This window comes from Cynocephalus volans, chromosome 6 (genome assembly GCF_027409185.1).
Source record: "Cynocephalus volans isolate mCynVol1 chromosome 6, mCynVol1.pri, whole genome shotgun sequence".
NCBI lineage: Eukaryota > Metazoa > Chordata > Mammalia > Dermoptera > Cynocephalidae > Cynocephalus > Cynocephalus volans.
Genome location: NC_084465.1, coordinates 119030895 through 119057145, shown reverse-complemented (window position 1 = coordinate 119057145; position 26251 = coordinate 119030895). Strand labels below are relative to the sequence as shown.

At 45.7% G+C, this 26251-nt stretch overlaps 1 protein-coding gene across 1 annotated transcript in view; it reads left to right on the top strand.

Moving 5' to 3' along the window:
* The first annotated feature begins 2196 nt into the window (after nt 1-2196).
* Nucleotides 2197-26251, top strand: part of HS3ST2 (heparan sulfate-glucosamine 3-sulfotransferase 2) — a 100653-nt gene continuing 76598 nt past the window's right edge. The window contains exon 1 of the mRNA XM_063101211.1: nt 2197-2672. Coding sequence (XP_062957281.1) covers nt 2197-2672 — 476 coding nt within the window. The remainder of the gene's footprint in view (nt 2673-26251) is intronic.

Here is a 26251-nt window from a genome sequence, read left to right as displayed (position 1 = left end):
CACATCTGGGAGAGGAGCCTAGGATGGAATTATGTAAATGATGGTCAAAGGAAGTTAGGGAGTGGCAAGAGCACTGCAATTAAGAGCTTGAAGTTTGGAGTCAGACTGCCTGGGTTTAATCTCAGCTCTGCCAATTGCTGAGTATGTGTTTGTTAAACCTTCTTTTCACTTTCTGTAAATTAGGAATTATAATTATACCTGTCTCCAAAGATAAATGAGGTAATACATGTCAAGTAGTTAACACAATACTGGCACAAAACAAGCACTCAGTAAATGTTAGTTACTGTTAGAATTATGAAAGCAAGGTGATGTGGGAATAATGGTAACACTCCTGTAGGCTGTGGTGAATAGCAAATGGGTCGACACACGCCAAGTGCTCGGCACAAATTTGGCAGCTATTTTATTATCTGAAGTAGAGGGATTGGTCTAAGGTTTCTAGGGATGGGCTTGGTTTGGGGACAAAATGTTTCCTGATTTGTGCTAAGGTCCACAGAGGCTTATTATCAGATTATGCCCTGAAGAAAGAAGTCAGTCATGTCCCGGATGGGGGCAGGGATGACGGTGATCATGCAGACGTCTTATGGGGGTACTCACTTTGTGAACACCTGGGCATAGTGACTTGGCATTGTTGCAGAGGGGCAACTCAGCTGTGTTCTTGGTCATGGCCATTTTAGGCCTGTTGATGCAGGGTTCTGATCCAAGGTACTAGTGTTGTCCCTTAGGGTAGTACTGGGTATTGTCACTCAAGCCTGTTCTGGGCTTGGTCACTGAGAACTGTACCATGGGCAGTCACTTAATAATCATTCGAAGTGGGACAGCTCCTGGATAAGTCTTCCCTGTCCACTGTTTCCTCCTCCTAGTCCACTGCGTGAAGCAGTCCGCGGCACCCTGGCCCTTAGGGACGCGGTGGTACCTTGGACAGCTCCCCCCCCCCCCCCCGCCCCCGGATCAGTCCACCGCTAGGGGGAGGCCGCTAAGAGAGGAACCCGCCTGGCGCGGAGCCGGCTGCTCCCGGGCTCACACTCTGGCTGGGCACAGGGAGAGGTGGAGTGACAACGGGGTGGGGGCGCGCGCATCCCGGGTGAGAGACAGAGCGAGCCGCCGGAGTGTGAGTCAGCGCGCGGGGGGCGAAGGCGCTCGATGAACAGTCACGGAATCTCACTCACGCTCGGCTCCTCCCCTCTACTCGTCTACAGCGTGTGTCCCAGTCCCGGTCGTGTGTGCGCACCCGGCACGATGTCTGATTCCGAGCTGTGTGTGTCCGTTTGGCCAGATGGCGGGAGAGGGGGGAGTGTCCCTGTTGGTGCTTCTATGCCCAGGTCAGGGCATTTCTCCTCCTCACCTCCGTGCGTGCCGTAGGGGTGTGTGCGGGCTGGGGTGTGCTCCTGTGAATGTGCGTGCGTGTGTGGGCCAGTGGGGTGGGACCGCGCATCAGGGCAGGGCGCTTGCAAATGCGCCCGGGTCTATGTGTGGTCTGGATGTTGGCGCGATCTCGACCAGGGTTTCTACCCCTGGGTGTCGAGAGGCCAGCGTGGTGAGGATGTCCCCTCCCGGCGGAGCACACGCCTCGACACCCTCCCCTCATCGCTCCAAGCTGGCCAGGGCTCCCTAGGGAGCGGTCTGCGTGGAGAGGGCCTGGGGTGGTGAGTGCCTGGGAGGGGTAAGAAGGGGGCGCGCAGAGGGCGGGCCAGGTCCCCCGGCGCGGCGCGGGCTCGGGGGACCCGCGCGGCTGACGTCAGGCGACTCCTTAAATAGCGCCGGCAGCGCGCTCCGCTCGGCACTTCCCGAGGAGCCGGAGCGCGGCGGCGCCAGCGCCCCCGTCCGGTCCGCCCGCCAGCCAGCGCCGCCGCGGCCGAGAACCGGGCATGGGGCTTCGGGCGCTGGGCGCGCTCCGAACCCGGCGCGCGTAAGAGCCGAGGGGCGCCAAGAGCCTCCCTGCTGCCCCACGCCGCATCGCCTAGGACGGAGAGATGTTGGGAACGCAGCCGCTTGTTCCCGGAGGAGCCACCGCCCCCGGGGTCCCCGGGCAGGGTGCGCGCCCCGGCCAGCAGCGCCCGGAGAAGACGGCGCCCCCTACGTGCGACCAGCGTGGCCGGGGCAGCGCCGCGCAAGCCCTCTAGGCGACCGCAGGGCCACAGCACCTCCGCCGCCGGTGCCCCTGGGAAACCATGACCCCCGGCGCGGGCCCATGGAGCCATGGCCTATAGGGTCCTGGGCCGCGCGGGGCCACCTCAGCCGCGGAGGGCGCGCAGGCTGCTCTTCGCCTTCACGCTGTCGCTCTCCTGCACTTACCTGTGTTACAGCTTCCTGTGCTGCTGCGACGACCTCGGTCGGAGTCGCCTCCTTGGCGCCCCTCGCTGCCTCCGCGGCCCCAGCGCGGGCGGCCAGAAACTTCTGCAGAAGTCCCGCCCCTGCGATCCCCCCGGGCCGACGCCCAGCGAGCCCAGCGCGCCCGCCACCGCCGCGCCCGCTCCTCGCCTGGCCGGTGCCAACCACTCCGGCTCACCGAAGCCGGGCACCAAGCGGCTGCCCCAAGCCCTCATCGTGGGCGTGAAGAAGGGAGGCACCCGCGCCGTGCTGGAGTTTATCCGCGTGCACCCGGACGTGCGGGCCTTGGGCACGGAGCCCCACTTCTTCGACAGGAACTACGGCCGCGGGCTGGACTGGTACAGGTAAGCAGGGGAAGCCCGCTCCGTACGCCGGCTCTCCCCGGGGCTCCATCCCCAGCTGCATCTCCTGCATTTTCTCTGATCCCTGAACTCAGCTCATTGTGTGGGTTCAGGCTGACACGGGGTGCGTGGGGGGGAAGGGAGGGGGACTCCAGCAGAAGGATTTACCCAGAACTTCCAGTGATTATCTCTAGATGGGCACGCGGTCTCTTGAACTGCAAAGGGCGTTCCCTGTTGTCACTGGAGTCTCTGTAAGGGAAGGGAGACCTCCAGTTAAACCTAAATGCAGACTGGAGGGCTGGCTCCGTATCCAGCCTTTAGGAAGGAGCAGGGTGCCCAAGGAAGGAACAGGCCAGGACATGCACTGCCTGAACACAGCCCTTTCCTGGCCCTTGGTAGGTCCTTCCTGGTCTCTTGCACCTGAAGGACCCTGGAAAGGGAAAGTCAGGACAGAGCCCGCTGGGAGCTGGGCTGTGCTGGAGAGAGGTCCTCATAGTTCAGGCCGAATGAGATGTCATCCCCCGAAGTCGTGTCATTCCTAGCCCCAGGTATTTGCTGCGACCCCAGTCGCTCTGACCCTGGATCGGTGGTGTTGGAGTAGGGGAAAGAACCCTGAATTCAAGTCTTGGCTCCACGGCTAGCTTGTGCAAGCTCCTCAAACTCTCCCAGCCTCTATTACCTCATCCATCACAGTGGGCAGGAAAACAGTCCTTGCCCCGAATGCCTCCTAAGGCTTTTCTTTCTTTCTTTCTTTTTTGGTGGCTGGCTGGTTTGGGGATCCGAACCCTTGACCTTGGTGTTATCAACACCACGCTCTAACCAACTGAGCTAACCCACAAGTACTCCAAGTTTCTTCTAAAGTGCTTTAAAGGTGTCAAAAAAGACACTTCACATTGGGTCATGCTTCTAAACCAGTGGCCAAGGTACAGGATTTGGAATACTGGTGGGCACCTCAAGTGAAGGCTGGCCAGTGTCCTGGGGGAAGCCAGTCATATGTAGACTTTCACTCCCCCTCTGCACTGCTGGGGCTGAGATACCCAGGCTGGTGGTGTCTGGGGATAGACTGAAGCTTCTGTAAGGTGGAAGCCTACTCTCTTTGATGCCTGTCTGCCTCCCAACCCCTGTAAGGTGCTGAAGTGTAGGATCGACCTACGTTGTGGGCCAAATCAGGGTGTCCCTGGGGTGGTGTAATGTATGGCCTCCCCATAACACACGAGTCACAGAATTCTCCCAATTCACCTGACCCCTTGAAGACTTTCTAGAAGCATCTGCATAGTAATGGAGTTGGGGAGGGGTAACTTGGTAGCTGACACAGTAGCTGAGGCTAATTCTTTTATTTTTATAAAACTAAACCCTTTAGGCAGTAGAGGTCATAAGCATATTGTTTTAAATAGAGGTCATAAGCATATTGGATTATGGACAAGGGGTGGGGCATGCACTGTCCTCAGGAGGTGAACATGTGGCCTGTCTCCAGTGGAGCCCAGCAGGGGACAGTTGGCCTGTGGGTGGCCCCGGCCCCTTTATGTCTGGTTAATGGAGTAGGGTGGCATAGAGTGGCAGGTCTGGCTCTATGCCAGTGCTGATGGCACACTGTGCTTTCCAAGCTGTGACCCACAGGCGTCCCATCTAGGTGTATGAGGCCACTGTCTGAGCCAGACCCCAGGGTGGGGGAGGTGTTTGCATTGAACAGCAGAGCCCTGTTAGGTGGTCAGCCGTGGCCGTAGTCCAGGGCACGCCAGGGTTTCCTTGGTGGAAAATCCAAAGATCATTATGAAACCCTTCACCAGTATGAAGTGCCTTTTAAGTACAAAATAGCAAAATTGTGAACATCTGGCTTTTAGATAATGTGCCTTCCAAAAAGCACCTGCATTCTGAGCCCAGACTCTCCTCCCTCCAGCACCAAACAGCACACCTCAAGCTTCTTTCTGAAGCCCATGTCATTCAGGGATGGCTGCTTTTTATTTTTAACCTTGGCATGTGTGATTCTAAGCCAGCTTAGCTGTGAACCTTAGAGATGGGAGCCGTGCCTTTTTTTTTTTTTTTTTTTTTTTTTTTAGCACATTTGGATTCTGCTAAAATTCTCAGCTGAGTCTTGGTAGGTTTTATTTAACATCGAGAACACTGACAGCTCCACTTCTCTCTCTATCACCCCCCATATACATACTGCTTTTTTCCCCTTTTATATTTCTAAGAGAAGGATTAGCCTTGGTCTGGTCATAACTGGCCCATCTCCATCATTGCCCAGGAAGGCTTGGAAGCCTAGAGTGTCAGGAAGGGGCGGTGTGGATTGTGTTTCTTCCAGTTGAAATCCACACCCAGAGTCAAGGGTCTAGGTTGTGGATTGTCGTCTCTGCACAAGGCAATACTCCCCATTTAGATGCTGTTTCCATAATCTCCAGGACGTTTTTCTGTATGTGCTTTATGCTTTGTTATCACTCAAGTAATATAATTGCAGAAATGATGGGAATTTCTGGGATTCTTTAAAACCCATGTTCTCACTTTCTTCCTGAAGTCCATGAGTTAGGTACATGGGTGACAGGATGCTCTCTCTGCCCACTGCCCTTATCATTTCACAGCTTGCCCTCATAAAGCCAGTGTTCACTGGCCAAAGAACCCTGGTACCCATTGCAGTGGACTGTGTTTTCCAAAGGTGGAGTTGCAGACTTGCAGGCAGCGGACCTTACTATGATGTGTGCACATTGAAGCCCCTGATGATAACTCCCTGGGCCAGGAGGCCCAAATCCAGATGGACAACAGAAAGATAAAAAACTTTACCCTCAACCAAAGGAGGGATTTCTGTGGGTAAATGGAGATAAAACTGAAAGCAGAGTGATCTAGCCAGAAAGACCAGGAGACAGAGCCATCACCTTCCTTGCCTGCAGCCTGAGCCCCTTTTTGGGGACCAGCCCAGTTCAGGCCACCCTCAGAGAGCCCAGCCCTCTGCAGTGGGATCCCTCCTACTTGGTATCTTTCTGTGGTCCCATCTCTGATGCTTACTTCACCTACGCATCTGGCCCGCCTTTTCCTCTTCAAGTTTCTTCCCCAAGGTAGCAGCTGAGCCTGCATGGTAGTGTCTGCTAGCTGCTTGGTCAGGCTGATGAGAGAAACAGAAGAGCACTTGCTGTCGGAAGACCAGAGATAGTCACAGAGATGCTGTGCGACTCGGAGAAAGGTGACCTTCTTGAGTCTCAGCTGCCTCATTATAGAATGAGACCTGCAGTAAACTACCCTAGGCGTGTGTTTTGAGGAATGAATGAAACACTGTATATGAAAGTGCCCTGAAAAAGTATGTAAGACAGTAATGTTAATACTGTTACAACTATTACTATTACTACTTCACTACCTACCAACATTAATACTATTAGTGTTAAAACTGTTAGATTTTGTCCTTGCTGCTGTTTCCAAATGAGACTGAGGAATCAATCGTTAGAAAAATAGTTTCGTGCTTTCCTTTTCCTTCTCCCACCCTCCCTCCCTCTCTTCCTCTCCCCCACTCACTTCCTCCCTCCATCCCTGCTTTCCTTTCTTCCTTCCTTTTGCATTGATAAAAAGTCACATCACATTTCTGGGTGTCAGTTTGCTCACCTTAATAATAAGAATGATGCCTGACTTGCTTTACAGTCTTGTGAAAATCAGGTAGGACAATTTATGTGAAAATGTTTCTCAAAATCTAAGACTATATTTAGGATGCTATTGTTTTATCAAAGTTTGGATGTGAGACAGACTTTGTTATCTTTATATTTTATAAAGAGATATAAGGTGGGCTGTGTCCAGTAGTTTTTAGGGTCACAGGGGAAGCGGAGTTTTGTCTAAAGTGTCTTCAATTTTGCTAGTTTTGGGATGGGGGTGGGGAGGAAGTGAATCTTTTCTAAATGTATCGAAATGCCAACAAAAGTAAGTTAATACACGATAATTGACTCTGTGCTCCAGTGTCCAAATTTTGATAGATGAGCCTGTTCTAAAAATTTTAGACTTCACAACTCTGGTTATTTATTTGTTCAGCATCAATGGTGTTCTTGGGACTGTGTAAGAGAGAAAAGAAAACCCAGTACTTGCCCCAGAGGCTGCTGTCTAAGCAATAAAAAGAATAAAAAGCACAAAATAAGATCTATTACATTATCCAGCTCATTTAAATCAAAAAATCATATTCTAATAGCAAAGCCAAACTCTGGAAAGGCAAACTTTAGGAAGAAATAAAACCAAAGGCAGAAGGTAAGGGTACTTCTGCATGAAGCAGTTAATGCAAAAGGCTTTGCCATCTTTGAACAAACTAATCAAGCTATGAAACAGACAGACCTGTGCTCATTGGCTGTGCACAGATGTGGGTGTGTGCACCACACACAGGGGCACACGCACGCACAATTACAGTGTCTATGCAGACTTGTGCCTTTATAAGGAGTTTTCCTGCCTTGGTCCAGGAGAATGTCATGCACTCTGATTGAACGAAACCACTGGGCCCATAAATCTTCCATCCATCTTGTAGCACTCTGTCAGCCTTGCAGCACACTGGAGATATAATAGTTCCAGCACAGGTACAGTTCTTGTCAGGCACCGAAGAACGTTCAGAATTGACCAGCAGAACTGTCATCCCTCAAGGAAGCTTTTCGAAGAGCTGATTTCCCTTCCCCCTGGAGCTTGGACAGTGGGAGAGCTAGGACTGAAGAACGGGCTTGCCGCCAAATCTTTGGCATGTGGATATTTTAGATGGAGAAAACTCCTGACATTCACAGTGTTTTTAGGTGGCACACATGAAGGCTCTTTTGTATGTTAAAAATGTACAAATATCACTTATCAGAGAGTCTAAGATGCAAGTTTGTTTGTTCACATTTTAACAACTCTGAAATTAGAGTGTATCTTACCATTGATGGTGTCTTGTATTCAATGAGATATAATGCTTCTGTATTGGCTGGAAACTTCCTCCCCTAACATGTGCTCTGCAGTGGAGACCTGGCTTTCCCAGCCCATCCTGAGATCCACTGGACCTGACACAGAGCCAGTGACTACATGGTGAATGCCTGCCATGGCAGGGAGCCTCCCAGAATCTTTGCCTCTGTGGCCAGCAGGAATTTCTGCTGATTAGTCAGGGAGCCGTACCCATTTGAGATTTTTCAATGTTACCCATGCCATCTCCCTGAAAGCATTTATCCTAAAATTAGGGAAGGTGTGAGGCTGATACCAGGAGACCAGAAGATGCTGTGGTGGGTGTGTTCTTCATGGGCTGCTGTAAAGAGGCACTCGCTGAAGCTCCCCCATATTTGAAGATGCATCCCAGAGTCCCTAACAGTTTTGGGTCAGAGTCAATGCCCAACAGGTGCTACTATGTATGTGTTTGGTTACGTTCCGTGAATCTGGTGCAAAGGACTATAGAATGACTTTCTTCCATTTGGTGAGACCTCCTGTGAATCATTCCTGAATGACTGAACAACAGAGTGGGTGGGGAAGGGGGCAGAACACACAGCTCCCTATTGATCGGGATCTGTTGGAGGACTCGGAAGGGAAGCCGGCTCTGTGTGTGAGGGCTCAGCAGCAGGGGGGTGGGGACTGATAAGCACATGGGCTGTGAGTCAGGCTGGAGGGGTCTGAAAGGTCACACAGCCAACTTCAACCTGTGGGACTCACTCTCTCTTCTAGAGCTAACTCTGGGGTGGATTAATCCATTTATACACCAAATGCCTATCATTTGCCAGTCTGGATGCCAGGCTGCTGCAGGCCAGCCCTGTTGCCACTTTGTTCTAATGGGCTGCATGGATGAGCTGAAGTGCTCTGTAGTCCATGGGCAGCTTGGCAAGGTGGGTAAAAGCCACCAGTGAGTGGAAATAACTTAGCATCTCAGAGGTAACTGCTGCCTGTCATGCAGCACAGCTGGGCTGTTGGTCCAGTGCTGCACTCCCAGGGGCTTTCTCAGCAGGATAATGGGATAGGGCGAGGGGCAGGGAGCTATGACTGAGTATGTTCTTCCAGGGGACACGGGCCAGAAGTGCTGGTTGGGTGATCTGGGGCTTGAGCATCACGTGGACTTCTTCGGCACAAGTCAGTTGGTTGTGTCTTCCCAAGCATTTCGAATCAAGGGGAGCTGACAGTGGTTTCACCTCAGAGCCCATGGCCACCGGCTCCCATGAGCGCTCCCCAAATAAGAAAACTAGGGGTGTCTGCTCTGGATACAGGCCCAGGAACCTCTTACTGCTGTCTTCCAAGCAGTAGCTTAGTTCCCACATGTTTGGGGGGCAGCGTTTTCCAGACTTCAGACATTCTTATACCACCTTTGTGATAGTTGCTGGAGCCTGGCACGAGCTCTATTATTTTCTTAATACTTTTGCTTAACTCATTTAAAAATTATAAATTTTCCTAAAGAACAGGGTTTATTTTTCCTTCAGTTTGTATATTTTAGAATAGATAATATATTCAAGTGACAAGGATCATACAGCGACAATTAGTCCCCTCCTTTCTACCCCATCTTTTAGCTATGAAGTTCCCCTTCTCAGGGGCAACCACAGGTACCCATTTTGTGTATCCACCTAAAGATATGGTATGCATTTGTAAACCTGACACTATGCAAATATAGTTATAAAAATTTTTAAGTCAACTTTATTTTAAAATCACCTTAAATGAAAAACCAATATCACTTTCCGTAACTAGAAAGTAATCATAAAATTAAACAGATTGAAAACAAAACAGTATTATTGAATTTTTGCTAGACAGTATGGCTGGAAAGTTCCAAGCCTGCAGCATTATCTATCTTTGTTTAAAAGGGTATATTAGGGGACACGACTATGACCAATTAAAGAAATATTAATTTCAATGTGAGACTTTTCTTCTCAGTGTAATCAGAAGGGATGAAAGTCAAGTGGAAATGATAATAAATTTTCTCTGTCTGTGATTTGGAACTTACCGAGATGGGATATACAAGCAACATCATAGAAAACACTGCTAGAGTTTGCTGAAAATTTAGCTTAAGTAAATCCAATGATGTTTCCAGCTTTACAGATTCTTTTGATGTGTTAATGATTGGGAGAGACAAACCTAAGGAAATTTCAGAACGAATATGAGCATTAAAAGAACTGTTTTAACTTGCAGTATTTACAAGGGAGTCTAGCTTTCAGAATAACTAGCTTTCCTGAATAAAGTGTACAGAGGGTATTTAAAGGAAAAAAAGAAACCCATGAGGTTACTATGGGTGTCTTCACTATTCTGACTGGTAGAAAATCAGCAGTCTCCCCATGATTATCATCTGTACATAGGTTGTTACGTATCTGCAGGCGTCAGTGTCATAAAAATCAGAGATAAAAGTTGTTTTTACTAGGGAGTCAGCAACTTATGGGAAAAAAGCTCAAGCCTATATATATATATATATATATATATTTTTTTTTTTTTTTGAGGCTCATGTGAGACAGGATTTTTAAAAAAATCTCAGGATGCAAAGTACTTTTCTTCCATTCTGTGAAACACAATGTGAAGCTTAAACATAGGGCAGGGTAGGGGCTCAGTTTTGCCTTCTCAGACAGTTTAATCTCATTGACTAAATAAAGAGCAGAAGACAATGCAGCTTCTTTGTATACTTTTTTAGCTGTGTAGAAGGAGCTTCGCTGAGGACAGTTGTCCCTGGGACTTCCTGTACATTAACAGAGGCAACTTAGAGGGTGAGCAGGGCTCCCCAACCTTGCCTTCCACTGGGCAGATAGTTGTCAACACTGATAGTGGTTTCCTGCCAGCTCCAGCTCCCCCCCTAGCCTTGGTGCTCGCTGCTGGGTGGAGGAACCCCAGATCTACCCTGAGGCTGGTGGAGAGGTGGGCAGGCTTTGAAGCAGAGCCTTATGGTGGAGCAGGACTCTTTAGGGAGCGATGGAAAGATGGATCTCATCAGAGGAAGAGAGAGCAGCCCAGATTCAAAAAGCATGGATGGGGTAAACTCAAAAAAGAGATAAAGAGACAGAAACTACTAGAAGAGGCAGTGTCAGCACAGCAATTTAAAAGCTTAGACTCTGGAATCAGAAGGAATGTTTTGGGCTCTCAGCTTTACCACCTGCCAGGTGTGTGACCACCCATCAGGCTTCTCTGTGCCTCAGTTTCCCCATCTGCACACTGGGACTAATATTGATTACTAGGGAGGGTTGCTGTGAGGATTCAATGAGCAATTATAGTTAAAAGTGCTCAGAACATTTCTGGCACATGGAAGACATCCAACAAGTGTTAGTTGCCATCACTGGCCATTGATCCCTTCATCAAACCTTGATTGAGCTCAGTGCTGAAGACACAGAGATGAATAGAACATACATCCTTGCCTCTGGGGTCTTCACAGTTTGGTGGGGTTATGAAATATTCATGGAAAATTTATACACAAGTTACATGGAGATAAGTACCATAGCAGAGGTACAAGAAGAGATACCATGCAAGATACAAGAAGGTACCACAACAGAGATACAAGAGATGCTATGCAAGATACAAGAAGGTGCCGTAACAGAGATACAAGAAGAACAATAGTAGCATGGAAAGGAGATAAAATCCAACTGGGGGAATTTCGGAAGGCTTCCTGGAAGTGGTGGTATGTTGAGTCTCAACAGGTAGAGAGGATTTCCTGAGACAGAGATGTTGGGCAGGGGGCTGTTGAAAGGGGTGGACCTATAGGGATACTCTTTCTAAAGACATTCTTTCCTTGACTTTACCTCTGATTACAGTCAAATCACAAAGTTGTTTCAGATCACGTTAGTTCTGCACACATTTACTGGCCAGCTACTGTGTGCCAGGCACCATGCTAAGCCCTGGAAAAATGAACATGAGAGAGAGAATTAATCTCTCCTTAAAAGAGTTGAAAGGTCAGAGAAGTCCAGTAGTGAGACTTGCTGAGAGAGAGAAAGGTCCCAGCATTTGTGGGGTCACAGAGGAGGGGCCCCTGCCCAGGGTGTTTACTATTTCCCCTGCCTGGATCACTCCTGCCCCAGAGCCTTTCAGCTCTGGCTGCTTCTCGCCATGCAGGTTTCCAGCTCCACTGTCACTTCCTCTGAGGCCGTCCTCGGACACCTGGGCTAAGCTGGCTGACCTTCTTTACCATCATGTTGCATCCCTCATCACCGCCTTGGTTTATCTACATCACACTTCTCATTGCAATCTGAAATTATCTTGTTCATTTTTATTTTTACTTACTGTCTTTGCCACGAGACTGAAAACACCGCAGGAAAACTCCCTGAAAACACTCTCTTCTTACTGTCTGTCTTGTGTGTGGCTGTATCCCTGGAGCTCAGAATGGGGCCTGACACACAGTAGGCGCTCAGTACATACTGTGGCAGGAATATACTTAGGTATGAGGGATGACCAGGATTTCCTGAGTCTGTTCCAAGGCCGCAAACTGGTCCCACCCCTTTGTTGGGGTTGACACACCTGGTTCTGACTAGGTGAGAGAATGCAGAATATGGACACTGGTGACTTGGTCATCACATCAACAGATATTTATTGAGCACCTACTGTTTACCAGGCACTGTTGTACTCACTGGGGAGAGAGCAGTGAAACAGACAGACAGAAATCCCTGCCCTTGTGGTGTTCACTCTCTATAAAGTGGGAAGGGGGTGGTCACTAAACAAATGCGTAAGACATATCTATGTCAGATGGTGGTAAGTGCTATGGAGAAAACGTAGGGAAGGAGGATAGAGAGTAATAGGTGGGGGGATTTGCAATTTTAATTAAGGTGCTTAGGGAAGACCTCACTGAGAAGGTATCTGAGCAAAGATCTGAAGGACGTAAAGGTTCAAAGCTGCTGTGACCTGGGGAAGAACGCTCCAGCAGAGGGGAGATGAATGCAGAGGCTCTGAGCACAGCAATGTAGCTAGCTGGTGGGGTTGAGCTCACCAGGAGGAGAGGAATGGGAAATAAAGTCAGAGAGCAACAGGGTCCAGATCGTGCAGGGCCTTATCGGCCTTTGCAAGAATGTTGGCTACTACTCTGAGCAAATGGGTAGATATTGGATGGTGTGGAGTTAAGGAGTCGTATTATCTGACTCATATTTTGAAAGGACTCTTGGGCTGCTACACAGGGAGCAGGGATGTAGCGGGGAGAGGGGTTGAGGCTGTTGCAATGGTGGTTGCAGTGGTGGGGGTAGGTGGGCAGGTGCTGCATGCAGTGTGAAGGTACACTGCAGGATTTGCTGATGGAGTCAAGGAAGATGGCGATGGTTGTTGCTGCTGCTGCTGATAACATCCATTAAGGACCTGCTATCTGTCAGTGCCTTGCAAGTGCCAGACTGGAGTTTGAACCTAATATACTTCCCAATACAGCCCCTCACTTGACTGGTCAAGGTCTATCTATAGGAATCCCCAAACTAAACAAAGGAAAAAAATGATATGTTCTACTGTAGCTTAGAGTCTCTACTCCCAAATAGGTAAGCGATGGCAAGTCCCCTTTTCTAGGGTCTTTGAGGCTCTTTTTACAAAGGCAGAGTGCTTACGTAACCTCTTGAGATTCTTTGAAGGTTGAAATTTCACTTTGCTCCAGCCCAGAAAAGCCCCATGTCACTCAGCATGTGCCTATCGGTATCTAACTTTCGTTCCAGCCTCATCCACACGCGTGGTGAGGTAGCCGCCATGATGACATTGCCAGATTTAGGGGGCTTGTGCGAGTGGTTTCCTTGAAACAGAACTGAATACTGTAATGCCTTCTTGCAACATAATCGGATCTGAATCTCCCCAACTTTCCCAAAGCTGCTGAAGCATGGGGAAATGTTCTCTGCTTTGGCAACCCCTTTGCCATGTGTTTCTGCTTTGATGGTTTTAATGAAGATATGAAATCATCTAACAGCTTTCATTTCACTCAGGCGAGATGGCTTAAAGTGGAGGTAGCATTTCCCAGGATCAATCCCCATTTTCAGAAGTGGTTGGTTAAACTCTCTGAAGTTTATGGCCACTTCTAGCTGAAACAGTGTGGGATTTGAATTATTAATTCCGTGAAAAATGAGTTAAGTCATTGTAAAGCTCTGTGGTGATATAATCTTTACATGAGGCCCCCTCTCTCCTGTTTTCTCCAGCATGCACATGTCCGTTAACCAGAAATTCTTAGGTAACTTGGCCAAATCTCTGTCTGTCAGTCATTTCGCAGGGAGGAAAGAACTCGACTTAATTCAATGTTCTTTCTTTCCAAGGACAAACAGGAGGAAGTAGGCATAAGTGACTCTGGGAGGTGCTTATGTCACAGCCATTTCCAGGAACTCAATTTTGGGCATCATTCAAATGACAACTGTGCAAACAAGGTCACTGGTAAAACATGAACCTCTGAGTACCTCTCCTTTTCCAGGTGGCTGATGTCAAGGGAAGTGTGTAGACAGATGGAGAGCTCTGTGCTGTTCTGCATATGGCATTGTGGGCTGGGGGCAGTGGCCGAGCTACAGAGAGCTTCTGTCCCACGGAGAAGCAGCTTGGAGCAGTGGCAGTGTAAAAACTCAATATCATTAGGGACTCTGTGGGCATGTAAATGAGTGAATGAAGTTGGCTGTGGGATAGTAAGAATAGATGGGGACGTGTCCCATTTAAGTAAGTCCCATTTAGAGAGGGTGTTTGTCCCATTTATAGAGGGACAACAGCTAGTCAAACCCGTTTTTTGGTCATCCTGTATTGCCAGATATTCCGGTTTTGTTTTTTCCAGAAAAAGCTTGGAATATAGCATTTTTTAAAAAAGTGAACTCAATTTATAATTGTCTTACTGATTCACAACTTTTACAGAACACTTGAGGGCCAAACAACATGTGTGTGGGCTGGGTGTTACCTGTCATCCACCCTTTTATGACATTGAGAGGTGGGCCTTAGAAATGGGCTTCTAATCCTGCTTCTGCCATTTATTAGCTGTGGAGTAAACTGCTTCATCTTTCTAAACATTCGTTTCTTCTATGAGGTGAAGATATAAAAGTGCTCCTACCCGACAGGTTGTGTAGTGATTCAACGTATTAAGGAAGGGTTAGAGTTTGCTATCACTCTTAAGGGTCCCCCTTCCCAGATTGTGTTTGGAGGAGGTGACCATCGCTAAGCTGATGACCACTCCTGGAAGACAGGAGACACATTCGCTATCATAAACGGACCTTTCACAGTGTGAGGAAAGTTGGTGTCTCATCAGGTGGGCCAATGAGGAGGAGAATGTGGAGCCGGGATGACCCATGGCTGGAGAAACCCAGTTAGTTGTAGAACTGGCCCCCAGGGAGGGAGCCAGGCATCTCCACTCTTCCTCATTGTCATTCTTGTCCATGCCCAAGGAATCCCTGCAGGTTTGGGGTTTGTGACGCAGCCATTACTCCAAGCTGCTTCTCCATGGGACAGAAGCTCTCTGCAACTCGATCACTGCCCCCAGCTCACAATGCCACATTCAGAACAGCTCAGAGCCTCTCTGTCCTTCTCCATACTTCTCTTGGCACTGGACACCTGGATAGGGTAGACGTGCTCAGAGGTTCATGTTTTAGAATGGCTTTTCTTGCACAGAAGGTGAATACCTCTGATTCTGTTTTTTTGGTGTAGATGGAGGTCCAACCTGGAGAGTGGGATCTTGCTATCCAGGACAGAATAAGGGATGACCAGGGGTGGACCGTAAAGATCAGTCTGGATGAGTTTCTGTTCAGTCTTGGTCAGTAGTTGGCACCTGTAGAATGGACAGAGGAACACTGGGATGGTGGGCAGAGGAAGCTGAAGACAGAGCAGAGAAGGTGACCACCCCTCGGGAGAAGGGCCTGTCAAGGTGGCCTCAGAGATGACACAATCTCCTTTAAAGCCAAGAAAAGATTTGACACAAAGGGAGATTGGTTGGAGTTGGTTGCATATTCAGTTTTGAGAGGTTGGCTGCATGAACCATCGGTGGAAGAGCTGGGAGATCATCCAGGCTTTGTCTTGCCTCTGGGGCAATCTGTCTACAAGCCTCCCCAATCATGGGGCCATCAGAGTTCTTTCTAAAATTTAACATATTTTTTCCCAACCTTCAGTCATTTGTGTGTCATCTTTACAATTTGTTTTTGGACATATCTGCAAATATTTTCATTTCCTTTACGTTGTTTATGTTACTTTATGTTACTTTACTGAAGTCCACTCATAACTTTTACTCAAATGCATTTACTTAAAAGTGAAACTTTGTATCACCATCCTAAAGGAGACTCCTCATCTCTTGCCAGAAATAGAAAGTAGTCATAAAAACAAACGCAGCGAAAACCAAACAATGCAGTTCAATTCCAGCCGGATACTGTCGCCTGCTCCACGTTCTGCCTGAGGCAGCCTCTTCCTTTGTTAAAGAGGGAAATCAAAAACTATTAGAGAGGTGTTAACAACATTCTAGTACCTAATTAAGACTTTTTCCATGATGTAATCAGAAGCCTTGAATAGAATGAAAAAGGAAAGATGATTATTTTCTAAGGATGTGATGAGGTGGCATTTAAAGTCATGTCATGTACCATATACATGTGCTTGAACTGCTAGTGGTACACATCCCACACTTGGGGAATCGCTGACCTATCCACCTAGATCTCTCTTGCTTATATGTCACTGTATTATTTTATCATATTTGGTTGTCATGGTCCATCAACAGCTTGGGAGGGACTGGCTGACATTACAAAGTCTGGGTGGTTTAAAAAGCTGTGATTCCAATTTAAATTGTAAATTGATGGGGCATCATGGGAAAATGAATGCAGACGTGAAGAACTGGAGGAAAAGATCCAGCTCTGCAGTATTTTTAGATCTTTTTGCCTGGATCGGTTTTGCATACTTTGTATCTGGACTGTAGGTTTGATAAGTTCCAATTTCTACTCCAATATATTTCCTGAGGGCAAACCCAAAGTTTCTTTCCAATTGCAATTTAAGTTTACCAAGGTAAAACCTTAATTTACTGTTCCTTAAAAATGCTGTGACCAGGATGAATCTCAGAGGCATTATTCTGAGTGAAAGAAAGGTTACCTACTGACCTACTGTATGTGTCCATTTATATGATACTCTCAAACAGACAGAACCAAAATAATGCAGAGCAAGTCAGTAGTTGCCACGGCTTAGGGTAGGGGTGGGGGGGTTGCGGTGGGGGTGGTGAGGTGACTATAAAGAGGCAGACAAGGGAGGGTTTTTGGGTATTCTGTAGGGACACCCAAAGGGAACTGTTCTGCATTCTGATTGTGGTGGTGATCTCTTGAATCTATACACATGTTAAAATTAATAGAGTGGAATACCAATAAAATGTCTAATTTACAGTGTAATATATTTAAAGATAAAATTTAAAAAATATAACTTTATTTTTAAAACCTCCATGATCATAGAACTCAGCAACTGATGGGCATCCTACGCCCCTCAATAGAGTGTGATTCCTAATTATCAAAGAGACCCAGACCTCAAATGTCTGGACTTCACATGCTTTCCAAACTTCCATCCTTACCACGAGTTAGAATCAAAGATGTGGCAGCATTTAAATCTTCCCCATCCCACACTCACATGTCTGGGTGAGGCTGGGGTCTGGAGCAAAGGCAGGGAGGAATCCATTGTGGTCCGAGGCCAGGGTGGATGTCCAGCCAGGCCTCTACCAAAAGGTATGAGGCCAGGACCATGGGTGGCAGCAGTGGGAAATGTGTCTCATGATCAGAGTGACTCTTTGTAACAAGATCTGGCTGAGGTCCTGAGGAGAGTTAGAGGGATACAGGATGGGGAAAGATGGATCACAAGTCACAGCGGAAGGAGTATCCAAGGATTTCCCCCAAACAGAGCAATGCACAATCTACTGACTGCACCTATGACCTTCTGACCACCAGACAGCCTGAGGACTGAGCTAGAAGGATCTCTCTGCTCACCCCACCCTCCACCCTGAGCCAGCCCAGCAGGGACAAAAACCTCCCTAATGCACCCTCTCTAGCCAGAGCACCCCAAGAGCTGGGGAAGAGTATGCACCCCAGACTGGAGATGCCCACCATTTCCTACTCCCAGAACTTTGCAGAGAGCCCACACCCTCCAGAGCCCCATGTGCTGCGAGACATCACTCCACAGCCACTGCTAAAGATGGGCCACCAATCCTGTTCTCTCATCCTGTGGTGTCTGGAATTGGACACGGAGACCACGTGCACAGCACAGTTCATGGAAGCCTGTCTGTATCACTTGTACTTTACATCCACAAAGCACCCCTGCATCCTTTCAAAAACCCCATTTTTCACTTAGGTTAGTTTGAATGGGTTTCTTTTCCTTAGGTGACACCTAAGACACTATGTGGGTGGTTGTCACTCCCTTCACTTGGGTGGTTCTGCTGAAGCCTGGACTGGAGGTGAGAATGTGGGTGCTGCCAGCCTGTGGATGATAATTAAATTTATGGAAGTGACTGTAATAACCCAGGAGCATGTATAGCTGGAGGAGGTCACAAGGTGGAGTGTGACCAGGAGGTAAGTTAACAAAGTGCTGAGGAGGGGCAGAGAATAGTGTAGCTTCACAAACCACAGTGGTGCAGAGGGTAGGTACACCACACAAGTTCAAGGTGTCTGTCCCTCCAACATCTCCTACTCTGTCCCAGCACCTGAGGGAGAAACATTTTACATTTCATAACTTTACCATTTTTTCTATGTTGTTGATCTATTTGGACTCTTCTAGGGACAGCTTTGGTTATTTATACATACCTATGTCAAAAATAATGGCGATCACACTACATACTGAGACATCTGAGATCTGGTTGCTGTCATGATTGTCACCAACATATACATACTTTTACCTTTTCTGATTATAGGAATAATTCATCTCTAGGTAAATGAAGGCAAGCAAGCAAATAAAGGTACATACACATGGTGGAATTCAGCACAGCAGATAAAGGAAGAAAAATGTGTGCTTATATGGAAAGTTCTCAAGATATATTGCTCTGTTAAAAAATAGCAAAGTGAAAAACATGTATTATCTTTTGTATAAAGGCGGGGAATGTATGTACTCAAATTTTTTATTTATGCATAAATAAATTCTGAAAGTTTACACAAGAAACTAATAACAGCAGTTTATTAGGAGTAAAATTGGGTGGATGGGGAATAGGAATTGGAGAGAAACTTTTCACTAGATATATATATATATATATATATATCTTATATTTTTTGAGCTGTGTGAATATATTCTTTGAAAAATTAAAATGGAAGTTATGCATTGTGGAAAAATTAGGAAACTGATTTTAAAAGTCATCCCAAATTGCACTCACATTTGTAACCACTGTTAGAATTATTGCTGTTTACCATTCCAGACACATCACGTGTGTATTTTGTATACCATTTTATACTGGCATATATATCAGTTTGTATAGTACATATCATATGCTTTATATGCCATTTTATAACTTGCAATTTCTTTTAACAGTATAACATGGCTATCTTCTCATGCAATAAATCCGGATTTATAGCATCACTTTAAATGTTTATGTAGTGTTTAGTTGTATATACCATTACTTATTTAAGCAAGTCACCTACGGATGGACATTTAGATTGCCCCCACATTTTATTATTTAAAAATAAAAGGACAGCAAGCAAACATTTTGTCTCACTTTTTTCCTCAATAAATCTCTTTCAGAGGAATTTTTTGGTTTGAGAATAAGCACACTAAAAAAGAAGTATCAATTTTTGATAAAAAATTGCCAGGTTTTCCCCATCCCTATGACAATATGGCTGAGGCATTTATACTTCACTAGCAGAGCCTGAAAGAGCTTTTTCCACACCCTTGTCAACACCGACCCTTAACAACCTATTTGATCTTTGCCAATCTAATGCATAAAAACTATCTACTTTTTTAAAAATTTGGATCATTCTTTATGCTTTCTTTATATTTTTGTTATTCTAACCATAATAAGAACATTTGATGTACAAAGGATGGCCACACACAAGGATTTAAGACTCTTCAGGGGACATAACACATCAGCAAGACTATTATGATGGCTATAAGAAGGATAATACCAAGAAACAGAGGCACCTTTGTTAACAGAAGTCTCCACAGACCAAACTGATCAGAATCAAAGAATTCAAAGTTAGACAATAAAGATAGTTCAACAGTATTTGAGTCCAATTGGTCAGTCTTTGTTTGGGCCACGATAGCAATTAAGGACCATAGTTCATGGTAAAATGGCTTGACTATCTCCTTTTAATTTGAAAAAAATTTGATAGCTATTTAAAAATGTTTATTGCCCATTTGCATTTATTCTCTGAAATTTTTGGTTAGTTGTTTCCTTTTGGAGAGAATGCTTAATGATCAATGATGCTTATACCAGGTTGACGTTATCTTCAGTGTCTTATTATTTCAATTGTATCTAGTGAGTTGGATTTGGCTGAATTTTATGATTTTTTCCAGTCTGATAATCTTCATCTTTCAATAAGAAAGTTAAAATTTTTATGTGTGTTCTGATTACCAATGTATTTGGACCTTTTTTCCTATCACTTATTTTGTTCATTTTCATGGCTGCTTTTCTCCTCCTCTCCTGATTCTCCACCATCAGAGTGATGAAGCTTTCTTTATTCCCCCTTTTCTTCCCTCTGCTGGGGTGAAAGTTATATTAGCTATTTTTGTGCTTTTAATAAGTACCCTTATATCTGACCATACAAAGACTAATATCAATTGCAGTGACTCCAAACTTCCCTTCGCCCCAATGTTGTCCATGTATATTGCTGCCCAGTATTTTACTTTGCTTTGTTATTGTGATTTTAAAGTTTATCAAAATAATATATATACATAGCATATACATAATATATATACACGTAAATAATGTCATAAGGCTTATCACAAAACAGCAGCCCACTACCTGACTTCCCTGCATCCCGATTCCTGCTTAATGGAAGCAACCAATTTTTGATTCTTTTGGCTCTCTCTACTTCTGTGTTCCTCCATATTACTAAATGACATGTTTATATTGCTATGTCTTATAAATCATAAAAGGATAACCTTGGGAGTTAAAATTGCACCTGTCAGTTACTCAGGTAAAAGAAGAATTTCAGAATCGCAGTTGTACAATACACAGAAGATAAGGATAATGCGTACAATCCATATTGAAACTAGTCAGATGTAAGCAAAGCTACCCTCAGCGGCAACGTAACTTCTTTATTAAATGAAGAAAATGAATTGGCTGAGGATTCAACCCCCAAAGTTAGAGGAACAGTAAAACAAGCACAGGGAAATAAGGAAGTAATTTGGGAAGATGAAAACAGAAGTTAATGAATGGAGGAAAAAAACACTGACTTTTAAAAAAATGAATCCAATAACCAGTTCTTTGAAGAATTGATGAAATAGACAATCATCTATGGTATCTAATCAAGGAAAAAAGATAACAAAAATAGACAAAATTAGGAATGAGAAAGAAGATATAACTGCAAGACTTTAAAAAATCAGCAAATGGCCCAAGCATCTTTATGATATTGAAAAAGAATTAGATAAAATTCTCTTAGCACGATTTGAAAAATAATTTTCCAGCTGTTAGAGACATAGCTTCCTGAGCTGATGTGGGTACCACTTCCTCCAAACTCTGCTGATAAATCACGTAAGTGCTAAAGTGTAGATCGCAGATAGAACAGCTAGATAAAGTGTAACAGATAAAAACAGAAACCTTAGCTGAGAACCAGAGGAAGGGAAGTCCCCAGTGGCCACGGAGGAGTGGTGAGTGGCAGTGGCTGTTGCTGCAGATTTTACTTCTATGTGATTATTATTAAACCATCTCATACAATGTATCTTCTATTTTAAATGCTACCTTGATGTTGCACTTAAGTGTCATAACCATATCAACCACATAAGTCTTGGATTACTGGTTCTGGATACTCACCTTCTTTTCTCCATTAAATCATGTGTCTTTAGTTGCTTGTTTTTATTTACCTCCCAACCATTTGATAAACTTTTATGAATAACTTTTTTTTTAAGTTAGTGTTTTAACCTGAGCACTTTTGCAGGTTTAAGAATATCTTCCTGCTTTTCTTACACATGGGCAATAATTTGGATGAATTGAAATTTTTAGGATGAAACTTAAAAAAATTTTTTTAATTGACACATTGTAATCATACATACTTGTGGAGTACAGTCTGATGTTTTGATGCATATACGTGTATAATAATCGGGTTGGTGTAGTTAATATAACCATCACCTCATGCAGTTATCATTTCTTTGTTGTGAAAACATTCAAAAGCCTCTCCTCTAGCTGTTATATAATATATGTATTAGTCTGTTTTTGTTGCTTATACCAAAATACATGGAACTGGGTAATTCATAAGAAAACGAAATTCATTGCTTACAGTTTCTGAGGCTGGGAAGTCCAAAGTCCATCTGGTGGTGGCAACAGTGACCCAGGGGTCTCACATTGCAAGGTGGTGGAAGCAGAGAGAGCACAGAGAGAGAGACAGACTCTCTTCTCTCTTCTTTTAAAACCCTCAGAACCACACCCCTGACCACCATTTTTAATCCATTCACTGTAGCATGGTCTTACAATCTAATCACCTCTTCAAGGCTCCACCTTTCAATTACCATGATAGGAATTCCCACCCTCTTAACAGTCACAGTGGGGGCTAAGTTTCTAATACATAAAACTTGGGGGACACAATTCAAGCTTCAATGAGTTTGGGGGGGATATAACTAAATCCACTACAATATATAAAACTTAACTGTTACCATAGTTACCCTTCTGTGCCATAGGACACAAGTTTTTTAAAAGCACCTTTGAAAACATAGTTTTATTGTTTTAGAGCATCTGTGTGTGGCAGAGAAGAAGGTTGTCAGCTGGATTCATTTTTTTCCTTTGTAGGCATACTGTTTTGTTTTGTTTTGTTTTCCCTGCCTGGATGCATATATGACTTTCTCTATTATATAAATTAAAACCAAGGACTCTGGAGCCAAACTGCCCTGGCTTCAACTCCCAGCTCCTATACCTTCTAGCTGTGTCCTCCTGGAACACTCAAATGCTCTGCACCTCACTCTCCCATGTGTGAAGCAGAGGTGATGACCATACTGGCCATCACAATGGAGTGACATGAGTTAACACATGCAAAGTGCTTAGAAGAAGGTGTAGCCGATAGCAAGGACTACAACATTTAGATCTTATCTTGCTACTAATTTTATTTGTTCCTATAAGTAGTCAGGAGCTTCATCTCCTACAAGGGGATATTCCAGAGGCTCTTCTATAATCCTGGGCAGTAACTGTATTATCTGCCAGATTGGCTCCATTTTTCCTTTTGAAGCACCTTTTAGATGAGTGTCTCTCTTTACTTGGCACAACCATCCATCCCAAGAATCCTTTGGGGACAAGTACTTTGTGGGATCTTTGCTCTTTGTGACCTCTGGTATGTGGGGAAACCCCTAGAACATTAGCAAGATTGAGATTTATGCCCCTCCCCCACCTCTCCCGCCAGCTGTCTGAAAGCTAGCCCCTCCTCCACTCCCTCTCTTTTGAACTCAGGAGTCCTTACTAGATCCTGCTGAAGTCTTTCACATATATCTAGACAAGCAGTTCCATTTCATGCTTGAGAATCGCAGGTTGGTTGGGTCTTCCCTCAGTCTGGTCTCATCTTTATTATATCTTGTAAAAAATCCTTGAAATTCCTGGCACTCAAGTTCCACGTGTCCCCAGTTCCCAGTGATGACACAGATTTCTCCTACTTTTGTCATTACCAAAAGGGACCAGGGAGGTTCAGTGGAGGAAGTTGAAGGTGCAAGGAGCCCTTTAACCGAAACCAGCTTTATCATCACCTTTTGCCTCCTGGAACTACCAGATCTAGGCCTCTTGCTCATGGACAGCCTCTCTTCTCTTTCCGTTACACTGTTGGGCCTTCGGTGCTCTCTCTCTCTCTCTCTCTCTCCAGGGAAGGGTGTGCTCTTTGGAGAGGATTAGGAGTTGGTCTCTTCTATCCAGAGACCCCAAGATCATAACCTCCCCAGCATAACACACAGCTGGGCCTTATCTGGGTTGCATGGGATATTGACACATTTGATTTTCCAGAAAACAGAGCTGGAGACAAGAACATGAGTGCAGGTAGTCTGTTTAGGAGCTGATTCCTGAAACCGGGAATGATGGAATAGGGAGAGGGAAGAGGGAAGTCAAGAAGGGATAGCTGGTAGCCACTGTGGGGACCCAACACTGCTGGGGAATCAAAGAAATTCTAAAGAATTATGTAGACAGTGCCTCAGAAGTGTCCCTTCAAAGGACCCGTTGGTGGAGAATTTCTCTAGGGGACATTTCCTTCCCTGTGCTTCTAACCTACCCTGTGTAAGGGGAGAGCTGTCCCACTCTTTGGATGAAGCCCTGGGGCAGAGTCAAAGAGACTCAACAGGTACTTAAGGAGGGGTGCAGCTGGGATTCACAGGAGCTGTCCACCGCAGCTGCAGCTGAATCCCAACGGGGGTTGAATTGGGAGTGAAATGGGACAGAATGTATCTGCTACATGATATACCTGAGCTCTCTTGCTCATGAGCTCAAAAAGAAGTCTAGCTCTCTCTCCAGCTGCTTTCTCTTCCAGAGTCCTTTCTCTGGGAGCAGATATGGAGAACTCCCAAGGACCAGGAACTAAGCTTCCCACCAGGGATCTGATTTGCTGCTCTGTACTGCTAACTCAGCAATGACCTTTAAGTCTCCCAGATTTTCAAATTGAACTTCATCTGGACCGAGCAGCCACAAGACTAGGTTCTTAGACCCATCTTGGTCTCTTGGCTAAAAAGTACCTATCGGGCCTTAGTTTGCTCTGAATCCTGCAGACCAGGCCTTCTCCTCAGGGTGGGGTGCCTGGAGGTACAGTGCCATAGCAGGCAGCCATTTCTGGGACTCTGCCACCCACCATTTCCAGTTAGTGCTGCCTTGGGTGGGTGGATGATAGACGAGCTTTAGTAGACTGATGACACTAGCCTGGATCTCCCAAGGGAGCTGAGTGATGCTCACAGGTCCAGCACCATGAGGGAAGGAAAGCTTTGTCCAACAGTGGTGTCTAAAGAGCTTTGGTCTTAAGTCGAGAAAGTCCCGTTCTTGTTCTAGCAAGTTCATCAACTTGCCTTTGACCTTGGGTCAATGACTTGTGTGCTATTGGTGCTGGTTTGTTTATTTGTAGAATTAAAGGGTTGGACTGGATTTGCGTATGCTGGGTGGAGAACACGTCATAAACCGGGTGGTTTTAGGTGATACCTGAGGCAATTTGTGACAATACACACTCATGTTACATACCCAGATACATGGTGAAAATGTTGTTTCCTTTCGATTTCCATTCCCTTTTTCGATTGAGTGAAGGAGAATGTCTCAGTTTGGTGTGAATAGGTCTTTAACACCTCTAATACCTGTATAGCACACTAGTTAGAATTTAATCTTTAAAATTTTTCTCTGTGTTTACCTACTTTTTGGGACAAAGATTCTGGTTTTCCATTTATGCATCTAACAAAGTTTTAGAAAAAAATCAAACTAAAAAATAGATTTACATAGCAAAACAAACAAACAAACAAACAAACAAAAACCCGAGGGGACTTCAAATAAAAATATAAAGTAAGCAATGGTGCAAGAATATGGCAAGAATTGTGCGGTTGTGTGTGGATGACTGAATTTGAAGAAAATGGATTTAAAGATCCTTTGTTTAGCTCTAGAATGTCTTTGAGCAAAAATCTGTGCAATTGGGGTTAAGGGTGCAATATTTCATTTCATTGCACCCTTAACCCCAGGATTTTGAAGGATTCCTTTTGGACTCCTTTAGAATGTGTTTATAAGTGACCCACTGAGCACCACCCTTCAGATGAAGCACGTCCACCATGTTGCATTAAAGAGGCTTTTCTGACAGTTGGTGGAGGCCTTTCTCCTACAGCAGCTGCAGAATGAGTCCATAAAAATCATAAACGACAGATTGCCTGTTTGGCTGCTTTGACGTCCCGGTTTAATCTAGGTGTGTCATAGCTGAATAGTTTGGACCAGAGTCCTGGCTGGGGAGAAAATCGTTATGAAAAGCTATCGATTAGGTGTCCACAGCTGCTGAAGCTCAGCCGTGGAAGCTCCTGGAGCTGTGTTTATGAAAGGTCAGGGGTCATGGAGAAGGGCGAGAATGTGGAGGCGTGAGAAGACAATTTGTTTAAGGGACAATGGTGTGTGAAGGCAGGCAGCCACTGGAAAGTCGTTCTTCCTCATGTGGGTAGTCGGGTGGGTTGTGGGGGGTCTGCGAGGTTGTGACTTACTGCCTCTTGCAGCCTGGGGAAGAGTTCAAGGGATGCTGTTTCTTCCTGGGAGATCTTGCCTTGGGTCTCATTCCTTTCCTTTCCAACACACAGTCCCAGCACTGTCCAGCCCAGCACAGTGCTACCCTTCACCACCCTGCCACGAACACCCAACCCCACACTTCACTGCAGAGCTTGGCCTGCACAACACGAGCTGACACTTTTCCCCATCTGGGAACTGTGCAAAACTGTGATTAACATGTTGCATTCCTGCATTGCCCTTGGCCACCCTGGATGACACACTTCCTCACTGCACTGAGCATCCTTAAACACCTGTGTTTTACAAGAAATGAAGCATAGCCTTGTTCATGCCTGTGTCTCCTGTGCCTAGAGAAGTGCCTGGCACATAATTAGATTGATAAATATTTGTTGAATGAGTGCACGAGGGTTTGCACCACATGGACAGGGCAGGACTCAGTACAGCTCCCAGGCACCCACTG